Source organism: Poecile atricapillus, chromosome W, assembly GCF_030490865.1.
Source record: "Poecile atricapillus isolate bPoeAtr1 chromosome W, bPoeAtr1.hap1, whole genome shotgun sequence".
Lineage (NCBI taxonomy): Eukaryota > Metazoa > Chordata > Aves > Passeriformes > Paridae > Poecile > Poecile atricapillus.
This window is the reverse complement of record NC_081288.1, coordinates 40,878,261-40,901,519: the sequence shown is the minus strand read 5'-3', so window position 1 is coordinate 40,901,519 and position 23,259 is coordinate 40,878,261. Positions and strand designations below refer to the sequence as shown.

General features: G+C 38.5%; 1 protein-coding gene across 1 annotated transcript in view; it reads left to right on the top strand.

Moving 5' to 3' along the window:
* The window catches only part of LOC131591864 (tryptophan 5-hydroxylase 2), a 49,531-nt gene extending 30,784 nt beyond the window's left edge, over positions 1-18,747 (top strand). The window contains exons 9-11 of the mRNA XM_058862965.1: positions 9,964-10,059; positions 18,089-18,222; positions 18,317-18,747. Of these exons, the coding sequence (XP_058718948.1) occupies positions 9,964-10,059; positions 18,089-18,222; positions 18,317-18,491 (405 nt within the window). The 3' untranslated portion in view covers positions 18,492-18,747. The remainder of the gene's footprint in view (positions 1-9,963; positions 10,060-18,088; positions 18,223-18,316) is intronic.
* Positions 18,748-23,259: the final 4,512 nt, after the last annotated feature.

Sequence of the window (23,259 nt, the reverse complement as noted above, 5' to 3'; positions counted from 1 at the left end):
TTAATTTTGGTTGTTTTGGTTTGATTCCAGCTGTGGATGAAACAGAACTTCAACATGGTGTTGCTCTTTCAGGCACACTTTGAACAACCCTTCCGCTCTCTTATTCTCTTAGTTTGCCTTTTCATCAGACATAGCATTAGTTTAGACTGAAGAACCTTGTTTCAGTTGTCAGCTGTAGGTTTTATATATTCTGCACTTTATAGGGAACTTTCTACAGACATTCACAAATATGGCATCTACTAATAGTGCTAGATAAAGCAGTTTGAGCTCAGAGCTTTTGCAAGACATGCTGGAAAGAGTGGGTACTCATAGATTATGATTTTTTTTTTCCCTGTAAAGCATATTACTCTTTTTGTTCCCTAGAGATTTTTTGTTCCCTACCTTGAATCAGTAGGCTGTAATTGTAATAATTATATAGTTTGACTACATAAAAGTAGCTAAAATTATAGTTTAACAAGACATTTTTCATCTCTCAAATGTAAACACCTTTATAGGACTAATTTTTAATCTTTGAATAAGCATATTAGCTTATATGCAGATTTATACTATATATCTGCAATGAATTTAGGGCCTATACAAGCACAGAATTCTTGCATATCCATGGGAATCTGATCACTAGTGACAATTTTGGAGTGATCTTCACATTTGGTAAGTCACTTCCAGACCACAGGCACTCTAAATTCCTTTGACTTTGGTAAAGTGAATAGCCACAACTTCTCTGCTCACAGGTATTTGCTCAGGATGTTTTTTGCACCTTGCTGAATACATGTTCATGTGATTTGCTTTGTGTTTACAGACTGCTGGCAAGTAAGTTAGTGGTGACTCAGTTGACTACTCTGTAGTTATGATAGATTCAATTTATATGCCCTCACTGCTGAATATCAGGGTGCTGCAAGAAGGTGCTCAACTATACTTGAAAAAGATTTTGTTTGGGGCTGTGAAAAACGTCTTCAATTTGGATATATTTTTAGTAGCAAAATTAATAGATATTTAAAATTCCCTGAGCTACTTCTTTGATCTGTCTGTCAGCTTGACATGAATAGAACTTACACTTTTGTGCTTATGCCTACTATCTTTTTTGCTTCTTTTCTTGCAAATCAGGTTGAGTTAATGCATTAAGAGTCACAAAAGCTTTTGGGAGTCCCTTGGCATTTATGTGATTAAAATAACATTGAGTTTAAATGCAGTGTTGCTGTTAGAGACTGTGATGTTTGAAAACAAGGCTTAGCTATTAAATCAGTTTTCAATAAATAGATACAAGAACTTAATTTTCTTTTAAAAATGTTTAGAAAATTAGTGTGGATGTTGATTATTTTGGAATGAAATCCTGACTCTTTTTTGCTCCTCAAAAATAAATTTGAAATTAATATGACTGTGAAGAAATGACTGCATTTTTTCCTTGAAATTAGAATTTAAAAACATCACTGGCCAGTTGTCTCTATCTCTTTTCTCAATGTGTTTTTGCCCCCAGAGTTACAGAACTTGAAAAAGTTCTGATATCCTTTCAGCCCCAGGAGGCTGCACCCCTTTCTGATGATATAGCCTCCCCTCATTAGTAGACACATTAGGAGTTCTGCAGCTGAGCATGTACACAAGAAGTTCATACCCCTCCTTGGCTAAGATGACACGGGAGGCTCAGTGGCTCTCCTGCATCGCTCCCTGCAGTACAACTGTCGTAGGCAGTAATTGACCTGGCAATTACTGGGGACACAGCCTGCTTCAGGGACTGGCATCACTAGAAGCACCAGAGGAGCCTGATGCCTTCCCCACGCCTGTTAGGGAGGACACCAGGGGTCTGTCTCTGGGCTGGCCAAGGGTACTTTCTAAAGAGGCCTCACAGCTCACAGTAATTAATTCTGACAGAGGACTGGCACAGGGCAGTGGTTCAGTAAACTCCCTGCTTGTAAAAGCGAGGGTTGCCTGTACTGTGATTAGTTGTTTCACCTTTGTGACTTGATAATCTGTGGATTTACTTAGCTGCTCTGTCAAAAGCTTCTTCCAGGATAAGTGGAAGAGAATCCTGTGCCAGTTTTCCCTTTTGTGGTTTCCTTGGAGCACTGCAGCAATTTCAAAAGGATGAACTCTGTGTCCCCAGCCTGAGGAGTATTTCATGGGGTGCTACAAGTTTATGCTTTCTCTTCTGAGTTGCCTGCTTAGCAAGCTTGCTGTGGAGTGGAAGATGGCCTTTTTAGAGAAGGATGAAAAATGTTGGACTGGTGCTGAGGTCTACAGGTAACTGGTAAATGTGTCCTTAGGACTGAGCTAGGCTTCTGTAGAGATTCTGGCTCTGGATGCTGGGGGAAGAAAAGTGTCTGAGGTGGGTCTTGTCTCTTCTCTGCATATTCTTCTAAGCAAGGCAGTTCACAATTTGGGGTAACAGTCCTAGGGTCAATGACCCATAAAATGAGTATGCTGTCAGGCAAAGGACAGACAAATGATCTCTGTATGTGTATTTGTTTCAAATTTTCTCTTGCTTCTGTGATCCCTCCTGTTCAAGTCCCTGGCTCTTTGCTGGAGGAGTCATACTCTCCAAGCTGTAGCATAAACTGCAAGGCTGAGGACAACACTGTGGGGTGCTAGCCCCTGCCCCTGTAGTCTAGCAAATAGGGGCCGTTCTTGCCTATGTTAATACAACATAGGTTATATTAACACTAAGTCCTCATCTATAAGAGTAGCAGGAAAAAGAGGTGTAAAATAGGAATGGAAAAGCCATAAAGACACTCCCTGCTTGCAGCCTGTAAATTTTTGAAGGATCTTAACGAACCAAGTATGGCATATGAGGCAGCATAGACTGAAGAGTGGTTGGACAGCAGTGATATGTTCACTCAGCTTTTTTTTTTTTTTTAATTTGACTTTCAGAGGATCCCGTCTCTTGTAGTCCCAGCTAACATGTCAAAAAACCTCACTGTCCCTGTTATGTTACCTATGTGAAATCTCTGGATGACTGAAATTTGAATCAACAGCTTGAAAAGGAATTGAGGGAATACTCACATCAGCTGAAATAGGGAGCACTGAACATGAATTTGTGTTATATGTTGTAAAATAAAGTGGAAAGGAAATGGTTCATTATTGCACATCATTTTTTCTTAATAACTCCACATGAAATTAATAAACCTTAAACCCCCAGGTTTTAGAAGTTGTTCTAGATAAGAGTCAAATGACAGGGAAGGGGAAATAGGAAGGACAAAGCATTAGGGCTTCAATGACTTATGTTTAACAATAATCTAAGCAGCAGTTTCTAGTTTCAGTGGTCTCATCCTCTTAGCTGCATGTTAAGCTTCAGCACTGTTAGTTAATTATGTTGAAAAAGCTAGGAGTTCTTTTTCTGGCAGTGTTGAGCGAGTGTGCTTTTTTGGGGCATTGATTTTTTGCACCATCTCTATGACCACTAGCTTGGGTGGAAGGGAGCTCCTGCCTTGCCAGGAAACACCAGACTTTCTGGGTAAGTGTTGAGGTTCCTGATTCTTCACCTCCGAAGTGGTCCAGGGTTTTTGACCAAGATAAAACGAGTGGGCTGGACAGAAATCATCTTTGCACAGAGAAAACCTGAGTTCACATTACTTTGAAGTAATTCAAACATGGAGTGGGATATTATGTGACTTTAGTTATGTGGGAATCAACTTCTTTTGCAGCAGCAGAAAAAATCCCAGAAGTGCTTCTCTCTGCTTGCTCTTTGGAGTAGCAAGAGGGCCTCCTTCATGTGAGAATGAACAACAGAAATATTCTCTCAAGAGAATATTATCCCATTATCCTAATAACTAAACTAAGAGAATATATCCTACTAACAAAGTTAGTTGGAGTGTTCTCCAGGTCTTATTCTTGAAGTCATATTGCACCTGCAAGGCTGGCAGCTGCCATGCAGATTTATCTGGTCTTGGCTGGGCTCCCCAGTGTTGGAGATAGTGTTACCTCCTTACTTGAGCTGCTTGAGGGATATTTTCTGCTCCCTAACAAATGCATGATGATAATTTTATTTTGGTTACCATTATGCGTTTTTCTGCAGAAACTCCTGAAAAAACAAGCATAATTTCAAAATATTCATGAGGGGTTAAGTCCCCCCTGAGTTCACTATACACTATGCTTTCTCTGAGTTTATCAAGCCATGCATTAAAGGAATTTGCATGTAGTGGTACTGTGTGCTATAACTGTCAACAGAAATGTGAAGGCTGGTGTGTGCCTATCCCGGAGTGCTCTAATGAGCAGCACCACATCTACTCAAACTATTGTTTATAAAGAGATTGTTCCAAGCATTCACCCTTAGTGAAAGGTCTGAATGTGAAGAAGAGAGATGAGGGGAAAAGGAATCTACTGCTATATATATTCACTTTGAAATCCCGGAAGGAAACCTCATTTCACTGAGCCTAAATGCTTTTCAAAGTGGCAGACTAAACAATATTATTCAAGAAGATAAATCTGAAGAATTAAACTTTGTTGTTTTTTTTTTTTATTTAGAAATGCTGTTGGTTGTGAATAGGGTCCCTGTCTTTGTTAGAGGTAGGTGAATCATCTGTAATGAGGCTTGGCTATCGAATTTTACTCCTTCTCTGCTTTTGATCTATTCACAAGCTCATCATGAGATTTATTTGTTGTTCAAAAATCTCCCTGCATTTCTACTCAATAATGTTCCCGCATGAATAGCTGTCAAATAGCTGGTATTGCTGGAGGTCTGGATCCCAACACTGGGCTGTATTGGCTAGTTGCCTGGGTTACCTGTGTTCCATCTATCTGTTTCTTGTAGTAGAGCATTCCTGATACTACTCAACAGACTGTGAATTTTGAATAATTCAGTCAAATGTGAAATGACAGCTGGGTTTTGGTTTTTTTGTGACTATTGATGTTTTTGAGATTGAAAAATAAGCAACTATTCAAAAATTTATTTACACCAGCTCTGAATGAAGAAAGCACAAGTTAGAGTCACACATTTCTGAGTTGAGAGTTGCTTGCAATTTGAACACCTTTTACAGGTGGAATAAAAATACTTTTATTTCATTAATTCTTAGGATTAATTTCTAACAATGGGATTTTTAAAATTCTTTCAGTGGTACATAATTATTTATTTATGAGATAGTTACAACTATATGAGAGATTTAACCTCTAGGTGATTATTTTTAGAGCTAAAATACCAAAGGACTCCTAAAAAAAGAGGAATTAATCTTTGCATATTGTGAACATATCACATGCATTTGAATTGAGTTGTCCATTCAAGTATCCTTTGAAATGTGAAATCCAGTAGAAACAAGATAAATATATTTTCTTAAGGATATTTATTTGGCACTGGTCTTTCAAGTACTTACATATATTAATAGTTGTATCGTCTTCATGGCAACTAATTTTATATACATATAAACTGATTGTTTGTGCTACTGCACATCATCTTGGGGCTGTAGGCCCATGGCATTGGCAGTTCATGTAGTGGTGAGTCTTCTGGCCACGTACCAGGATTGCAGTCATGCAATTACACAAGCTGTCATTCTTCCCATCTTGTGGCAGAGAGCACACGAGAATCAGCTCTTGACATGCTTGGTGTTCTCAGGACTCATCCTGACAACATTTTCATAAGGTACTTTCAGAGGACAGATAAAATCTCATGCTATACATTGTGCTGAAAATTGCCAACTGAACACAAGTACCGGTCTCCAGCTATACCATAAGAAAATTAAGCAAAGTGAAATGGCTTGAAAGGCCTTTTTATGAACAAGTCAGATTTTCTACCACTGACTCTGTGACACTAGGGCTCAACACCATGCACAAGCTCTTTGTGGAGGTCCCAGGAGGGAGATTCTCAAATGCAAAATGATGTGGTGTGAGAAGAGATTTTCAAAGGCTTAGAAACCAGACAGGTGAGGAGAATTGAGTCTATCAGACCTTTTTTCCTGCCTTTGAAAATATCTAAGCACCCTCAAATAACGATTTTTTCTGTTAGCTGTCATAGCTGTCACTGATTTTTTTCTTTTTCTTATGGTAGTCCAGTTTATATTGCAGGACAGTATCTGAATGTAAAGAAGAGACACTGAATTTACTCTAGAGACCAGGTTTGGGTTTGCCAGGGCTTGATGTTCTCTATATCTTTCCTATCAATAGCAGGATAACTGATCTGACTCCTGAGATCACACATACACTTGGCCAGACAAGCTACCCCAGTATCTGGTCTCTGACACAGGCAATTGCAGACATCTGCAGGACAGTGTATGTCAAAAGCCATGCGGTGGTATTTTCCTGATGTACTGCTTTACTTGCCAATTACTTTTGATCCAAGGGCTCTGAAGGAAGAAATCTGCTATATTAGTATTTTATAGCCCTTAATTGGATTTTCTTCCATGCATCTGTCGAATAATTTTTGAACCCATTAGATAATGTTTCATGAGCATGACTGTAAAGTATCTTTCATATATTTTTGAATAAATAAGAGAAATAGAATAAAGTGATACTGAAGACAGTCTTGTGCTCCTGCCACAGTCTTGATTGATGTCACTTGGTATAAAAATTATTTCTAATCCCTCATTTGGCATTTTGATTCTTCATCTTGTTTTGCTGATTTGACTAACAGAGCAGCATTTTACTGCAAGGCTCTTTGAGATTTATACAACATGGAAAGCCACCTTTCCTACTTCAAGAGCCTATCTACAGGTTGTGTATAGGAAAGACACACTTCACCCCAAAGATAAGGTGGAAATGAAAGTAAAGGCAGATAACCAGATATTGCTGTAGTTTGTAGAGGAACCAAATATCTGGGGCCATAGGGAACATGCCAGACACATGTCCAAGGTTTCAAATCAGAGCAGGAGAGCGTGGATGCCCCTGTTTGGGCCTGCATTCACCAGCTTACATGTAACAGCAGTATAATAATCAACTTTGTCATCAGGTGAGGCTTCAAAAGATGTTTCATCTCAAGAGCCACTGCTTTGTTCAGTCACTCCCACTCCAGTGCACTTATCCTCTGTGTAATATAGAGTATCAGAACTGTAGTTTACCATAAAAAGGGATGCATTTACTGGGGTATCTATGTTTCTGGTCTATAAAAAGTGTCGCTATATAGTTAATATTTAAACTCCTCATCAGTATGCCTCGATGTTTTTAGGCTTGAGAACACAACTTACTGAAGCCTGCAAACTCTAGAGCACTGAGCCCCCTTTGCGTGTGTGAGTGGGGTGGGGGGATCGTGCATTGCTGACTAACGATCTGAAGATGGCAGCATTGGGTGAGCTTTGCACTTTCTTGACTGAGCAGGGCTCTTATAAATACAAAATTGTAATTGTTGCATGTGGCAAATTCATAAATCAGCTTTTAATTTGAAAGGCTTTTCTTCATGCCATAGTCTGATACCACAAGTTAGTAGTAGGCAGACATGTTGCCATTTATGTTTTCTTTTAGCTAGTTATTGTGAGAGTACAAGTCTTATAAATCCTAAAGATTGGCTCTCACCAGCAAGCGTGAGCTCATAAATATGACTTCCTTTCATAACAGTAACAATTATAATAATTTTGGAGCTAATGTAAAAGAAGCTCCCTCTTTATGTACTGTGTATCCATCAAGGAGGAAGTGGGATCAAGCCCTACCTGTCTGGTGGGCAGGATACTGTTCACCCAGGACAGCAGGGATTGCTCTCTCCGGTGCCTGTGTTAGCTCTCTGCCTTCTGCGCCTTCCAGCCCCCGGAGTGCACATCCTCAGAGTGGAGAACGCTTCTCCTCCTTTTCTCTTCAGGCCCTATAGATTGCTAAGTGGGCATTTGACTTTCTCCTGGGAGCAGCATTACATTGGTTTGGTCTTCTTCAGCCTCAGAGAGGTCAACAGTAAAGGTGCCTCACATATGGGGACAAAGTGCTGCTCCTATAGGTCTGAAACATACAAACACCAGACTCCTTTTTAGCTGCTGTTGGTTTTAAGAATGAGAATGACCATGATCACTGTGTTTTATCAGGAGACAAATCCTGCCATATGTCTGTCAAAATGTTAATGTTCACATCATAAGAACTACAATAGGTTCCTGATAGATTCCTTTAAGGAGCTTTGAGGAGGAGGAGGACAAATTCAAAGATATTAGGATGTAAGTGCAAAGATGAGTAATTTCTGACAGTGTCAGCATGTACACAACTAGAACTGTGGCCTACTGATAGTTCTTCTTGCAAAATATTTAGACAGGGAAAACGAAGTTTGTACTCTTTGTGATAGATGCCTTTGTCATTTTGTGTACCTGGCTGTTTGTCCCAGGGGTATTTTTGGAAACCAGTTGTCTTGCCTGCCTCCTAAGTGTTGATATTAGCTGCAGATGTATTGATAAATTTTATGCCAGCTTCATTTACCTGAGTCAATAGCAAAGCCAGAGATGGAAATAAGATTTTTTTGGGTTTGTTTCTTTGTTTTGTTTTGTTTGATGATGTTGTGCTTCCACCTCCCTTTATGGCTATCTGTGCATTTGACTACTGTGATGGAATCAGACTTGAGACACTTGAAGTCTCTGCCACTGTTCCTTCTTCTCAGCTGACTGAGCAGGTTTGGATCAGACATGGGGTTCATGTTTTTATTTATTTTTTATTATACCCTTCTGAATAGTGTTATGCTTTATGAATCACTAGCTCTACAGAAACTTTTATGAGGCTAAGAAATTAATAATTTCTGAATTTCTGAAGATTTGTTGAACTTAAAAGAGCTGTTAATGTCTGGTCTTCTACATTTAATATGCTACCCAGTCTAGAAGAGTTGGGAGTTAAGGAGGAAGTGAATGGAAAAAACAACAACATTGTACTAGAATTTATTCTGAAGTTACTTAGAAAAATTAAAATTTAGTACAAAATGTTAGGTAATTTCTTATCCTAAATTCGTATCTCCTGCAAAGACATGTAATTCTTCTAGGTTCAGTGGAGTTATGCCCCTTTGCACAAAAACTGAAATGATCAGATAATGTAATAAACACAAACATATAGGGATATGTGTATATATATGTGCAATAATTTGGTATAATTTAGAACTCAACTTCCTAAAATCTTCACATATAGAAATAGTTACTATTTAATCTCAGCTGTTTGATCTAATATGTAAAAGCATGTGATGTGTTGTCACAAAACCAAAGTAAAGCTCAGTACCACAAGAAGAGAAGTGACTGTGATCTTTTGCATTTAGTGGACAGTGGGCTGTCAGTGCTTCATATGATCTTCCTACGATTTAACTTCATTAGGTGGGCACAACAAAGTTAGATACAATACTGTTATGTTGATTTAACACATCTCTTTTCACAGCTTGTCACCAGTTTTACAGGTCAGATATGCTACCTGATTGAATGTAGACCTAAAAAACCATTGTTACTGTTCAAGTGAATTAATTGGTCAAGTGAATACATTTGACTGAATTTAATTTTCTTTCTGTAATTTAAGAAGCAAATGCCATATTTGTTCTTTATTTTTGACAGAGTAAAATCTAGTGAAGATTAAGCCCTCGATTCAAGAAGGTTCTTAAGCACATACATATAAGTAAATTCATTCTAACTCAAGACAGCTCTTAAGAGTGTTGCAGAGTTTCAAGTGATATCATCTTGAGTTTAAAACTGAGTACTCTGAAATACATCTTAGAGATCTTCAGATTTTCCTAGACAGACTAACTACATTGCAGGACTTTATTTTAAGGCATCTAATTTATTTCTGAAGGTTTCAAAAATCTTGGTAGGTTACTATCAGCACCTTTGATACCGAAAAATGATCTTGCTTTTCTGTTCCTAACTGGCTATTCCTGCGAACTGCTTGGGTACCCAGACAAAGAACAAAATCCCAAATTTTTGTGCAAAGCTTCCTTTCTGCTGAACATGACATTTAAATTACTTAACAGCAATAATATACTTTATATGAGATTATATTCAGTGTAGGTAATTCTAAAGAAGTGGGACAGGTGAGTGAATATGGTACTGATTGTTATTGCTGCAGTTCCTGTTTGCAACTATACTATTTGTATCTGAATATCTGTGTATTTTGCAGTGCTATTTCTTTACAATTGAATTTGGCCTGTGCAAGCAAGAAGGACAACTGCGTGCTTATGGGGCAGGACTTCTGTCTTCTATTGGAGAGTTAAAGGTATGTACCCTTAAAGCATAGTAAATTTTTAATCTTAATGAAATAATAGTTGAATATAAATATATTGACTTTAAAATAAAAGTTAAAATTCTCAAGATAAAAAGCTTGTATTTAATATATAGTATTGACCTAAAAGCTTTGTTTGAAATATCAGCTGGCACTTGAAGCATGAAATGGACTTGTAAGGCCCAAAGTACCAAAGCAACTATAAACTAAAAAACTGATTTCTGTTTGAATTTTCATTTCTTGTCAAAGGAGGCTCAAGGGTTCTAACAGGTAAGAGTGCCTTGGGCTTTAAAAGCTTTGTTTGGATGAGGAGCACATATTTCTAAGACCCACAAAAAATGTTAGAAATCAGACATGATTCTGTTCTAAGTAATCCAGTGTACTTGAGTGGATTCATAATTGATATGAAAAGAACAACATTCATTAAGGTCTTGTTTTAGTAGATTAATCACATTTAAAATTTAGGAAGGCATATAAACTCACATGGAACTTGCCTGTGTGATAATACATAGAGCCCTATTCTTTTAAGGGTGAAAGTGTCTAACCTTGCATGGTGTGAGTAGTTGAAGTGGATAATTTATTGCCTCTTTTAATGCCTAGGAAACGTGGGGAAAGGCAGAAGATATTTTGTCACAGCTGTAGTATTTTGGGACATAATACATCTGTCTGTTAGCAAGATGGGAGGGAAGGGTAAAGAGAAGGATGAGTACTATCTTTAGAGACCCAGATGAGCTCTTGGTGGCTTTGCAGGTAAACACTTGGATTTAGTAAGATACGGAAGAGTATTGAAAACTATTTTGGAATATATCTGTTGTTTATTTGTGTTTGAACACCTTCCCACCCTCCTGGGCTGGCTTTCAGTGAGCTACCTGGCATTTTAATAGGAGTATTTCAGTCCCTTTTTGCTGTTTGTTTTACCTGTAACTGTGAATATTTGTGGTGAAGCTCATTAGTAGAACTGCTATACTTTCAACAAAAAAAATGTTGAAGAAAATCACCTTCTCCAGTGTTTTTTCTTTGATTGCATTAGAATTGCTCTCAGTTCTGTGCATACTTCAGCCACAGAAGAATTCTGTATCTGTCTGGCAATATTTTATATTCACAGTGCAAAGATGGTTGAATGAAAAGAGATGAAGATGTCCCACTTGTTTTCCTTTGGCTCAGCAACATTCAGTGCTAAGCCCCAAACTCTGAAGGATTCTGTAAAGAATCAGGCCTTTTATTCAAACTAACAGTTAAGGTCTCTAGGTGATGACCCTGAAAATACCTACCATATCATTTACAAAATCTAAGGGCATAAAAAAGAGGAAATGAATAGTCAAGAACATAATAAATCTTCTACCATCAGTATTGTAAACAAATACATTATTCTTGTCAAGTCTGCATATTTGGTACCACACATTTGTGACCCTAGATCTGTGTTCTTTGCTCAGCAGTAAACTCAAAGTATAAATGCAAAGAATAATTCTTTTGCAAAGCAACACTAAAAGCTAAATAATCTGCACATTAATGGACTATATTGATCTGCTACAGTGTTATGGCCAGATATATATCATAATAATTTTTCCATAAGTCAATAATATTATATACTTTTCTTTTATACTACATATATATTTTGTAGATATGATGCCAGAAGGGACTACTAGATCATCTGATTTGACCTCTTGTCATATCATAAGATACTAAATTTCACCAGATCTTGTATATACTGAACTTAAGTTAGAAATTTCAGTTACTGAGAAACTAAGCACTTGTGTGCTGTGGGAACAGAACAGCACCATACCACAAGCAGACATAGTCTCCATGAAGGGACTGATAAGGTGAAAAATATTCAAGTCTGTGGAAGTGTGCTCCAGGGTAGAAAAGAAGGTAAAAGTTAAGGAAAAAAAATGCAAAAAAACTACTAAGTTTTCCGATAAAATGACCATAGAAGAAGCTGTTTCTAGACCACAATCCTGGAATGAATGTTCTTCTTGTCAGCAGGATATTATCAGCGAGGTGCTTAGGAAGGAGAATATGTGGGCACTCATGACTTTGGTGCACAGCCTTGCATGAAGCCATTGCCACTCTACTGTTTCTTGGGAAAGCAGTCTTCCTCCTAGTACCTACTGGGAGGGCAAATTTCTTCCTTGACCTGAGGAAGGTCATGCTAATAGACTGTTGTTGAGATCCTGATTGTAACTGAAATCCTTATTGATAGCAGCAATTGCTCTGCAAATGATGAGAACAATGCTGCCTATTTCAGTGGTGAGTGGGGATGAATAAATAGGAGACTCAGATTGCATGGCCGTGACACGTCCCCCTCATGTGTGCAACACTCGTACTTCTCATTGGTGTCAGAGTGAAGATGTCCTTTCAGAAATAACTTCTGCCATACTTTAGATGGGGATGCTGTGGCCCACAGAATTTCAAATTCTTACGTATCCCTGCCGCTAGGAAGGCAGATCTTGAAATGCTGAGTTTTGCTACTTTGACTTTAGAGTCATAGAATAGTTTAGGTTGGAAAAGTTCTCTAAGATGATAAAGTTCAATTGTTAACTCGGCCCTGCCAGATATGCCACTAGGTCATGTCCTCAAGTTCCATAACCACACATCAGTTAAATACCTCCAGGGATGGTAACTCAACTACTTTCCTGGGCAGGTTACTCCAATGTTTGGCAACCATTTGAGTGAACAAAGTTTTCCTAATATCCAATCTAAACCTCCTCTGACACAACTTGAAGCCATTTCAACTTCTCCTGTCACTTGTCACTTGGAGGAAGAAACCAACCCCCACCTGTCTATAATCTTGTAGGTAACTAAAAGGTCTTCCCTGAGTTCCCTTTTCTCCAGGCTAAACAAACTCAGTTTCATCAGCTGCTCCTCATAATTGTGCTCTAGACCCTTCCCTAGCTCCACTGCCCTTCTCTGGACACCCTCCAGAACCTCAATGTCTTTCTGTTAGTGAGAGGCCCAAAACTGGACAAGAACTTGAGGTATTTCTTCACCAGTGCTGAGACACAATCCCTGCTCTGTTGCTGCTGGCCACACTATTGCTGATACAGACCAGGATGCCATTGGCCTGCTTTGCCACCAGGGCACACTGCTGGCTCCTGGTCAGCTGCTGTTGACCAGCATCCTCAGGTCCTTTTCTGATGTGCCACTTTCCAGCCACTCTTCCCCCAGCCTGTAGCACTGCTTGGGGTTGATGGCACCCAAGAGCAGAATCTGGCACTTGGCCTTGTTAAACCTCAACAACTGGCCCCAGTCCATCGATCCATCCTGTCCAGATCCCTCTGCAGAGCCTTCCTGTTCTCCATCAGAACAATGCTCCTGCCCAAATAGGTGTTCTATTCAAATTTACTGAGGGTGCCCTTGAGACTGCACAGGCATTTTTTATTAATATGCTTTTGTGAGCAAGAAGAAAAGCCTTTTTCCAACTTCTGTCCCTATCAGCTCTCTTTTCAATGCAGCAGTATGCACAGGAAATAAAATTGTGGCAAACTTTATGTATAATTTGTATAAATTTCTAGAAATTCATGAGTCTATTTGCAGGGTAGAAATGGTGAGCAGTATTTGGGCTGTTTGGAGGAATGAATGGCTTGTTCAGTCATCCCTGTTTCTGTATTACACTGCTACACTTCACAAATCTAGTCAACAGCTCTAGTAACAAATAACTGTAAAAGCTAGAGAAATGTGTGCATCAGCCTATCAATATAGGATTCCCTTGAAATCTTTTTCCCCACTCAGTATTTAGATCTAAAATTTCAGACAATGAAAAATGCATCTCCTTATGTGCATGCTCTGAAAGCATAAAGTAAAAAAAAAAATTAAAAGCACAACAAAATAAGGAGAAAGAGAAGATTAAAAATGAAGCCTGGGAGGAATCGAATAATACAGCAAGTAGTTATAAAATGTTCTGCCTAATATAGTCAGGTTAACTCTAGCTAACACTATTACACAGTATATATTTGGGGCTTAGAGATAAGGCGGAAGTAATGTACATTTCAATTATTAAAAGTGTTTCTAAAAAGCAGTTCAAATGTCTTTGGAACCTTTTATCCATTTAATTTGTGTGATGCTCTCTTGAACTCTTTCATTAAAGGAGTCTCCTATAACTTCAGCTGGCTGTAGATCAAGTCATACATCCCTGTTGTATGCTTCTATATTGAACAGAGAGGTAGACTTAAAATCTCTCTCTGTAAATTTTTAAAGTAAAATACAGTATCCAATTGTATTATTTTGTTTTAATAATCATTCAAGAAGTGCCAGCATTAGACTTTATAACCAAGAAGATTCAAATGCAAATTTTGGCTCTGTTTCCTGAAGAGGATGAAGAAAACAACTCCTGGATCCCAGATGCTCATTTTAAGAATCTTTGAATAGAGAGATTTTCTGTATTTTCTAGACAATATATAAAATTACACTGTTGAACAAAATTTTCTGGTAATATCAGAACATTTTCAGATTCGCAACTTATTTTGTAGACAAGAAGGAAAACATTTAAGAGCATGTTTTTCAAGACTGTGTACTTCCCCTGGGAAAACAAGGTGATAAAATCAGTACTGGCACACACACAACTTCTCACCTGTGTTCCTATTCTGACCTCCTGTACTTCTCAGACAGTGCAGTATTTTTAACTCTTCTCAAGTTTTCCCCTTGCTAGCTGCAGATTTTACTTTTTGGGTTTTGTTTCATTTATTTTCTTTCTCAAAATTGAAAAGCTCTGAGTTGTATTATTGCAATCCATTTTTATACTCATAGGAGGAATTACAAGACCAAACTCTTTTTTCATCTGTCAGTGATAGTGGTCACTTAGGAAATGATTCACAGTTGTAAATGCCTGGTGCCATCTGACATGCCCTAGTATTTCTGACCAGCTGCCTCTTCAGAAACGTGTAAAAGTCTTCTTTAAATCCTGTGCTGTATCTTCCATTCTCTGTACAATGCATCAGACAGCCTAGACCTTAGAGACCTGTGGTTAGGTGCCTCAATCACTCTTTTAACCTTTCATCTGGCAGGGAGTGGAGGCATTTCTTTATTGTTGTGCTTATTTTCAGTACAAATGATTGTCTAATCCTTAAGCTGTCTGATACTGCTGCTTTTCCTGAGAATCAGTGATGATCGATTTTGAAGTTTCACTCCAAATTCTTATTTCTTGAACTGAGGATTCACCAATAGTTTTATTAGCATTACCAGTACAGTCTGTATGAATGGGCCATTAGAGACAGTTATCACAGATCCACAACACAGTGAGATGCCCTGTTTTACCAAAAGCTATTTTCCATGTGAGTGCTAGTTCTAACATCTCATTGGAGGTGGATAACATTGAGTTTCCTCATGGAGAAATATGTATTAGGTACTTACTCATTTGACTTCACTAAAGAACTGAATGTCCAACCAAACCATAAGTGAATAACATGTATTAAATGTTAAGGCCAGAATCTGAAAGCTTTTGGACTCACCAGATATTTCTTTTTTTGTTGTTGTTGAGATTATGTACTTCATAATGTTGACAGTGCCAAGGACTTGCATTTTACAGCACTGTAAAGTTTCTGATAAATGCTCTGGTCAGCTTTGAGTCAGTGTCTTGACCATTCTAGTTCACACTAGATAGTTTATGGTCTTTCTGAAGGTTTTGTCTGCAGGCTCAGGTGCTGAACTCTGGCATTGCTGGTGTCAGCATGTCAACTCAGTAGCACGTTACAGATGCCAGGCTGTGGAACTTGAAAACATCATCCAGATTTGAAAAGATGGAAACATTGCTTTGGTAGCCATGACAATTACTACATCTAAGAGCCAGAAGAACTTCTCCTGGAGGGGAGACAGAGATATCTTGGGTGGGAATTCACAAGAATTTACACTTTTTGTTTCCAAACTGAAATCCTAAGAATAACAGATCTGTTGTTGCCTAATTTTGAAGGCATGTCTGAATACTTTACCCTTGGTTTCCAGGGTGCACGTGTGCTGCTGTCTTCATGTTCCACTCTCTGCAGAGTTCCTTTGTGAAGCAGCAGCTCTGTTCATGTATAACTAAACTGGGATCATTTCAGAAAGAATGACTCATTTCATATGGATAACCTGAGAGGAATAACTAGAAAGGCTTTCTCAGAGGACATCCCCTGTGATAGAGGGATTTAAACTCTCTCCTTTTATGAAATTAGGGCTCAGTGAGCAGAGCAGTTGTTCACAATGCAGGAGCCACAGGCTGGATCCCTTCTCACCACTGATAACTTCAGTCCCAAGGACTAGGCCTGGCCCAACAGAGGCCATTACTAAGTAGAAAAGTTGACAGCATCCCCATTTCCATTGAACCTTTCACAGTACTGGAAAGAATCCATCAGCCAGAACTAGTCAGTTCCTATGAAATCATGGCCTGTATCATAATCTCGATTCCCTGCATGGAATCAACCTCACTCAGCCCACTCCAAGTTTTGAAGTACAAAGGCATCTTAAGAGCAGATTTTTATCCTCCCAGGGAATATATTATAATTCCAAGTGAAAAAAGCTAAATTCATTTTGATAGAAGGAGGTAAATGCCTTAATTTATAAGCATTTAACCACAACATGGTTCTACAAAGAGAAAGTGACAACGGGGATATAGGCAGGGGCCTAATAAGGTGAGCCTGTTCCTGCAGTCTGTTTAGAAGAGGATGATGGTTGAGAGACCATTTTTAATATTTGTTTTCAAACCTGTTAAGCTGATGGCTGGCTAGAAACAGCAAACCTTGTGAGAAGGAAAAGATACATGTACTAAAGAAAGTTAATTCCCTGACATTTTAAGATTCCATGCATTAATTTTTCATGTATTTATTTTTGGAGAGAGAGGAGGTGGGAGGAAGAGGCTCTTGTTCCAGTTTTCTGTCCTGTTATTTGGAGACTTCAGGTTGAGATCTAGTATGATATTTTCAGAGCCTTTCACAGGGATTTAGGAATGAGCATAAGCAAGACCAAGGATAAAAGTTGTGGTGAATACCTTAAGGTTAATACTTTACTCCACTATAAAGAATGTCCATGCACATAGAAAGTAAAGAAATCAGAGGCACCTTCAGACCTCAGGGATCTGCTTCCTCCCTGTCATTTCTTTATGCTTTTCATTCATAGCTTCATCTATACAGATATCAGGGGACTAAAGAAGGTTGAAAGGTGACCTAAATATGCTCTGCTTCCTCACCTTATACTTCTGTAACAGAGCATTGACAATGAAAATATGTGTGCTCTAGAAGATAAGGTAGATCCAAAAGCCAACACAAGTATTCAGGTTGAAAGGGGAGCTAGAAAATGTTGTCCTGGAAAATGTTTAAGTACCTGATTTTCAGTTCTGCTAGAGACTTGTGCAAGTCATATAAAGAGAAAGGCTAATCAGAAATCTCTGCTCTGCGTAGCAGCATTTGCTGTATCTGCCCAATGTCTCTTCTGTACTTATCTATATCTGTTTAGTTATTTTCTCTTTGCAGTACTATGTGAAGCATTGTTGCTCAGATTGTGCGGCAGAAGAGTAATGCAGTTCATTGTCTTGCAGTACATTGCTATTATTTAATGTGTTTTCAGACATGTAGTTTCACTTTCACTGTCAGCAAAATAGCATATGATTTTGACCTGAAAATGTAAAGTACAGATTACGTGAATGGTTTACTCAGACCCAATTTACCCAACAAGACGGAGATGAATTCTGTTAGTTAAATGAGATTTTGGGGACATACATATTTGTAATTGTATAGCTTTTCAAGAATGGTTATTTGATGATTTTCCTTTTTCCATCTGAACATATACATCTGTATGTGTTCATGGCAAGTGCATTTCTAATATCCTCTTTATTATTTAATTATTATGGGGAAAACCATCTCCCACAGTAAGAGCTTTTTAAACAGCAAATTCTGTTTGCTGTTAAAACAGAAAAAACACTGTATGTAAAACAAGACGGGCTACCAATTAGTGAGAAACATACAGGACAGTGATATAAAAGCTGTATATATGAACAGCCAATGTAGATGCAATGCAATATCAAAATCCAGTTTAACAGATCCTGTGCTGTATTTTGCAGCATGCTCTCTCTGACAAGGCAAATGTGAAAACATTCGATCCAAAGACAACCTGTTTGCAAGAATGCCTTATCACTACTTTCCAGGAAGTTTACTTTGTTTCAGAGAGTTTTGAAGAGGCCAAAGAAAAGATGAGGTAAATTATTTTCCCTGACTCAAAAATCTAATTTTCTCTTCTTTAGTGATTGAGGAAAAAAAAAAGTAAGTTAATTTTCTTTTTTTCCTTCCAGAGACTTCGCCAAATCAATCAATCGTCCCTTCTCTGTGTATTTCAATCCATATACGCAAAGCATTGAGATTCTGAAGGATACCAGGAGTATAGAAAATGTTGTCCAGGACCTCCGCAGTGATCTAAACACTGTATGTGATGCTCTAAGTAAAATGAACAGATATTTAGGGATTTGATATGTTTGGCACTGTGATTTGCTGTCAGTTGCTCTGTATGTAGCCACTTACATCACATGAGATGGCGAATTTATCAGAACCATCAGTTTTCCCTTTACAGCTTGGCCTGCGGCTTGCATCATTGTGTAGCTCTGTCTAACTGTAATATGCACAAAAACCAAGGCAATGCTAATTTGTAAATGAAACATGGAATGTGGCAGAATATAGTCATCAATTCTTCAGCACAATGTCATGTACAAGTATACCATTAAAAACTTTCCTGGCAACAGTTTGGTTTCCATAAAATGATTCACTTCAATGTATAAGAAATGGTGCTGCTGATTTCATTACGTCTGAGTTTATTTCTTCATTATCTCTTCCCTTCCATAAGAATCCAGAAAAAAAATGGTTTGCAACATTTTAATTTTCTTTGTAAGAAAACATTTCTTTCTCTAGTGGTAAAGATATTGCTTTGCCATATATGTTATGGAACTTAGTGTCTCTTGTGACTGAACAATACAATTTATATACCAGTAGGTATCAGAGATCAGGAAGGATATGTATTGGTACTAAAAGGTCTGTGAAGATTATACATTACAGGAACCCACAGCTGACAAATGTCCAGTATGGCTGAACAATTGCACCACAGTAATAAAAGGAAACCTCTGACAGTTCATGTAGAAAGGTAGTTGTAGTTCACACATGTTACCTGTGGCAGTCCTGAGAGTGCTTCCTCTGAGAATGCAATCTGGAAATAATAGGAAGCACTTGTTTTAATTTCATTGTTACATGTGAATCCGGAGTCCTTCTACATCCTTGTATGTATTCTACATTCCCTTGTGTCTTGAACTTACTCCTCTTGTATTTCAGGCATAATTTGCCTTTCCTTATTATTCCACGTTCAGCCTTGGCTTGGCCATGCTTGACTGGGTCTACACCGTACCAGTATCAGAACATATAAAAGGGTGAATATGGAAGTTGTTATTTAATTATAGTTGAGATGATTTTCAGTTACTAGAATATTTGTGGTGTGATTAAATCATAGAGACACCCAAGCTGCCTTGCTTGTATCAGATGGATGCAGGTAATGCCTGACTTAATAAACTCTAAGCTGGCAAGCTCTGACAGAAGTACAAGCTCTGTCTGGGGAGCACAGTGCAGAAATATTTGAGCCGGCTCTTATCTGGAAGTAATAATTATGCATGTCTTTCCTTTATCTGGGTTTTTCTAGTCTCCTATTAGCCAAGATAATGGAGAGTTGACTATATTGTGTGGACCCTTCTTAATGGAAACCACATGGCTTATGCAGATCATGTCAATAAGGGTGAAAGTGTCACAGCTTGTCTACATATATGGAAAACAGGTATCTATTGAAGCTGCTCTCCCAGCTGAAAGAGTCGTGCAGAGACTCTTAAGTATTGCTAGCAATTTCAGCATAAAAAAGGCACCACTTGATAGTACCAGCATATCCTTAAATATGAGGCAATTTATAAAGATAATTTTCACAGGGATATCTGCCACCTCCTCAAAGATAACTGTGAGATAACAGAAAAGGCTTTTTTTTTCTGTGGATAGTCCCTGCTGCATTCTAATGCTGCTGTTAATAGGATGTGGAAAAATCTAGCTTTAGATTCAACTGTGACTGCCATTGGTACAAATGAAGAGCTGTTGAGTTATCCCAGGGGGATCGGCATCAGCATGCTGGAGGAGTTTTGAACCTCCCAACATTAGTGCTGACTGTTAGCTAGCACTTACCACAGAGGAATTGCTGGCAACCTTAGCAGGAAAGTTTCTCTTTCTTTCCATGGAATCTGATGAACCCCTTGTAGCCCTTTCTGGAGAAAATGGACTTTACCGACATTTGCTTTAACCAGTCTGAAAAAATCGTGTGAGAAATAGTAGCTCTTACTTGGTTCAAGAACTGGCAAGGTATTGTTGCTTGCTTAAGTAAAATAAAGCCACAATAAGCAACAAATATTCAAAGCTTACAAAGTTATCAAGGCTTTCCCTTGAATCAGAATTATACAGGAAAACTTTAAATACTTATAATATCTGGATTTATACTTGACTTTTCTGAATAGCTTAAAACAAGAATCCCATGTCAGTAAAACAATAGAAGCATATCTTTGTTTTGTTTTGTGCTGTTAGCAAGTAAATCTCATTATGGATTAGGGAGAAACCCTTGAAATCCAATAGTCATTCTAGGACTAATGATGGCAAGGAAACTGTCTACAGTGAAGATATAATGTCAATGACACAGAACATTGTCAAAGGATAATGGGCTCCTGCTGCTAGATATATGCTTAATCCAATGATTTTATTTCTATTATACAACATGATTAAAAATAAATTAACTATAATGGGCTAAGGAATAATAGTGATTTAGGGAGACAATCACTCACTGTTCTTACATAGCAAAGCTGCCGTCTTACAGGCTGCAGAGCAAACTGGCTTTGGGCTTCAGCCAGTCAGGAGCCAGAACTGGGAAGGAATGCTTTTAAAAGTGCACTGTTGCACTTTTATGAATCACATAGTTTCAGCTTAGCTGAAATTCTTCTCTGTGGTTTTTATTAGCAAATTAAGATCAGCCATGCAGCAATCTCCTTGGATGACAAGCTCATTTAGGCATAATGAGGGAATTATTGACAGTTATCAAATTACACTAACGTTTTATTTGGAATAGGCCATATTTATATATGGTACTTGTTTAGCTTTAGTGAGCTGGACTCTGGAAATTGGGCTTCTGGCTTAGTCTCATTTATTTCCTGTGTAATTCTGAACTGATGCTTTATGGGTCTGAGATATATGCACTTGCTTTGCCTGCACAGAGTAAATGGGCCCCAGCTTAATGAATGTAAAGCATTGCAGTGTTTACTACCATGCAAAGCCTAAAATGAAAAACAACACTCTGAGACATGGCAGCAAATACAAATACCAAGTTTCATTTGCAGACCAAGACATGGTTCATGCATTTCATTTAATTTGCTCAGTAGAGGAGGTGAAATGAGGAAGGTGTTAACATAATATATTGCGTTTTCCCTCTCCACTCTTTAAGACCTGTTGGGAATCCTGTTTTAAGTTTGGCCCTAAAATGCACTTTTGTAAAACAAGGTGTCTTTTCCTTTTCTCTTGTTAAGATATCCTAATGTGATGGACAAAATTACAGAAATATGCTGTACTGTAATATATATTTACTGATGTGCTGTAATGGATTACGGAAAAAAGTTTCACATCTTTGAAAGGATAGCCTGACTCAGAGAGCTAAAGATGCTGAAGGCTTTCACCTACAGGCTGCTGGTACAAATCCAGTCCAGTCAGCAGTTACTGAAAGCTATCACCAGCCAGCAGCAGCTTGGCTTCTGTGTGATGAGCTGGGAGGCTGTGACTGCATAGTTTGGAATAGAGGAGGCTGAGGGGAGACACAATAACCTTTTTCAAACACATAGAAATAGCTGCAAAATGAAAGGGACAAGCTGTTCTCCAGCTTCAAGAACTAATTGCAGGAAATTGCAAGAAAGGAGAATTAAGTTATGTAACAGTGAAATGTGGGGGACAGATTGCCTGGGGAGACTGCAGAGCCTCCATAATTTTTCAAGAGAACAGTTCAGGCTGCTGTTTCCCAGGAGAGAGACTGGCACTGTCAGTCTCATCTTAAGACGAGAGGAAAGGCCTTACAACATCTTGAAGTCCCAGCCTGGGAAAGGATTCAGACAGCTCTTAAGTTCAGTAATGTTCAACAGCCACCACTGTGGAGCATTTATATATCATCTGCACTTCTGCCTCCTCCATCAGTCTTTGACCAACCCTAAAGAGTGGTTCTTCATCTTTCTGTCTTTCCTTAGGGAATGAATAGGATTCATGGTCAGAATGCAGCCCTGTATGCTAAATGTGGTTCTCTATTTCAAGTTCATCAGCCATTTGGGAGAGGTCTGTATGTGACTCACCTGCTAGTTACAGCTGCCCAGAGGCAGAAGACCAAGAGTGAGCAACCAGCATTTGTAATTTTTACAAACAAGGTTTAAAGCTGCTCAACTTGATAAGCAAAACACAAATTTGTATTTCATTCTGTCCGCGCCTGCATTCTAGTTGTCGGGAAGACTGTGCTCCCTTGAATACTTTAGAGAAATTGGAGCTTTTCCAAACTGCTGAACTTGAGTGCTCCAGCCAGACATCAGCCTTTTGTCTTGGTGAAATCTGGGCCCAGAGCAGCCTGTTCTACTTAACTCCCCTGATTTCCAGGGAAAAGAAACTCACTGGTGTTGTCCAGAAGGGTACTTTGGGTTAGGCCCCTGCTGTAACCTCCCAGGGAACTTGGGGACTGCACTGCTGTCCAGCCTAGTGTCACATTAAGAACTAGGTAAGGATCAGTGCAATGCTCTTTATTCAGGAAATCAGCTTTCCCAACCTGGAAACTTTTCTTCTTGTTTTATCAGAACAGGCTATTCTTTTCAGAAATACTACAGCTTCCCTTCTATCTCAGTAGGGCTCATTATCATATTTCCAAATCATTTGTGAAGGGAGTAATTCTGCTATATTTATACAATGGCTATGCTCAGTGATATCAGTCACTCCAGCTCTGGAGATGTTTCACGGACAAATTCTTGCCTTCTCAGTGAAGAGCTGGACAAGAATCACAGATTCCTCTTATGGGCTTCAAACTGTGTTTGAGACAGGACTGTAAGAGAAAAGTTCTGGTTATACTAGAAATTATTGGCTATTAAAAATATATATCTCAGGAAATAAGTTATTAGAAATGAGTACCTCCAGCTGTCACACCAGAGTCTGTAGA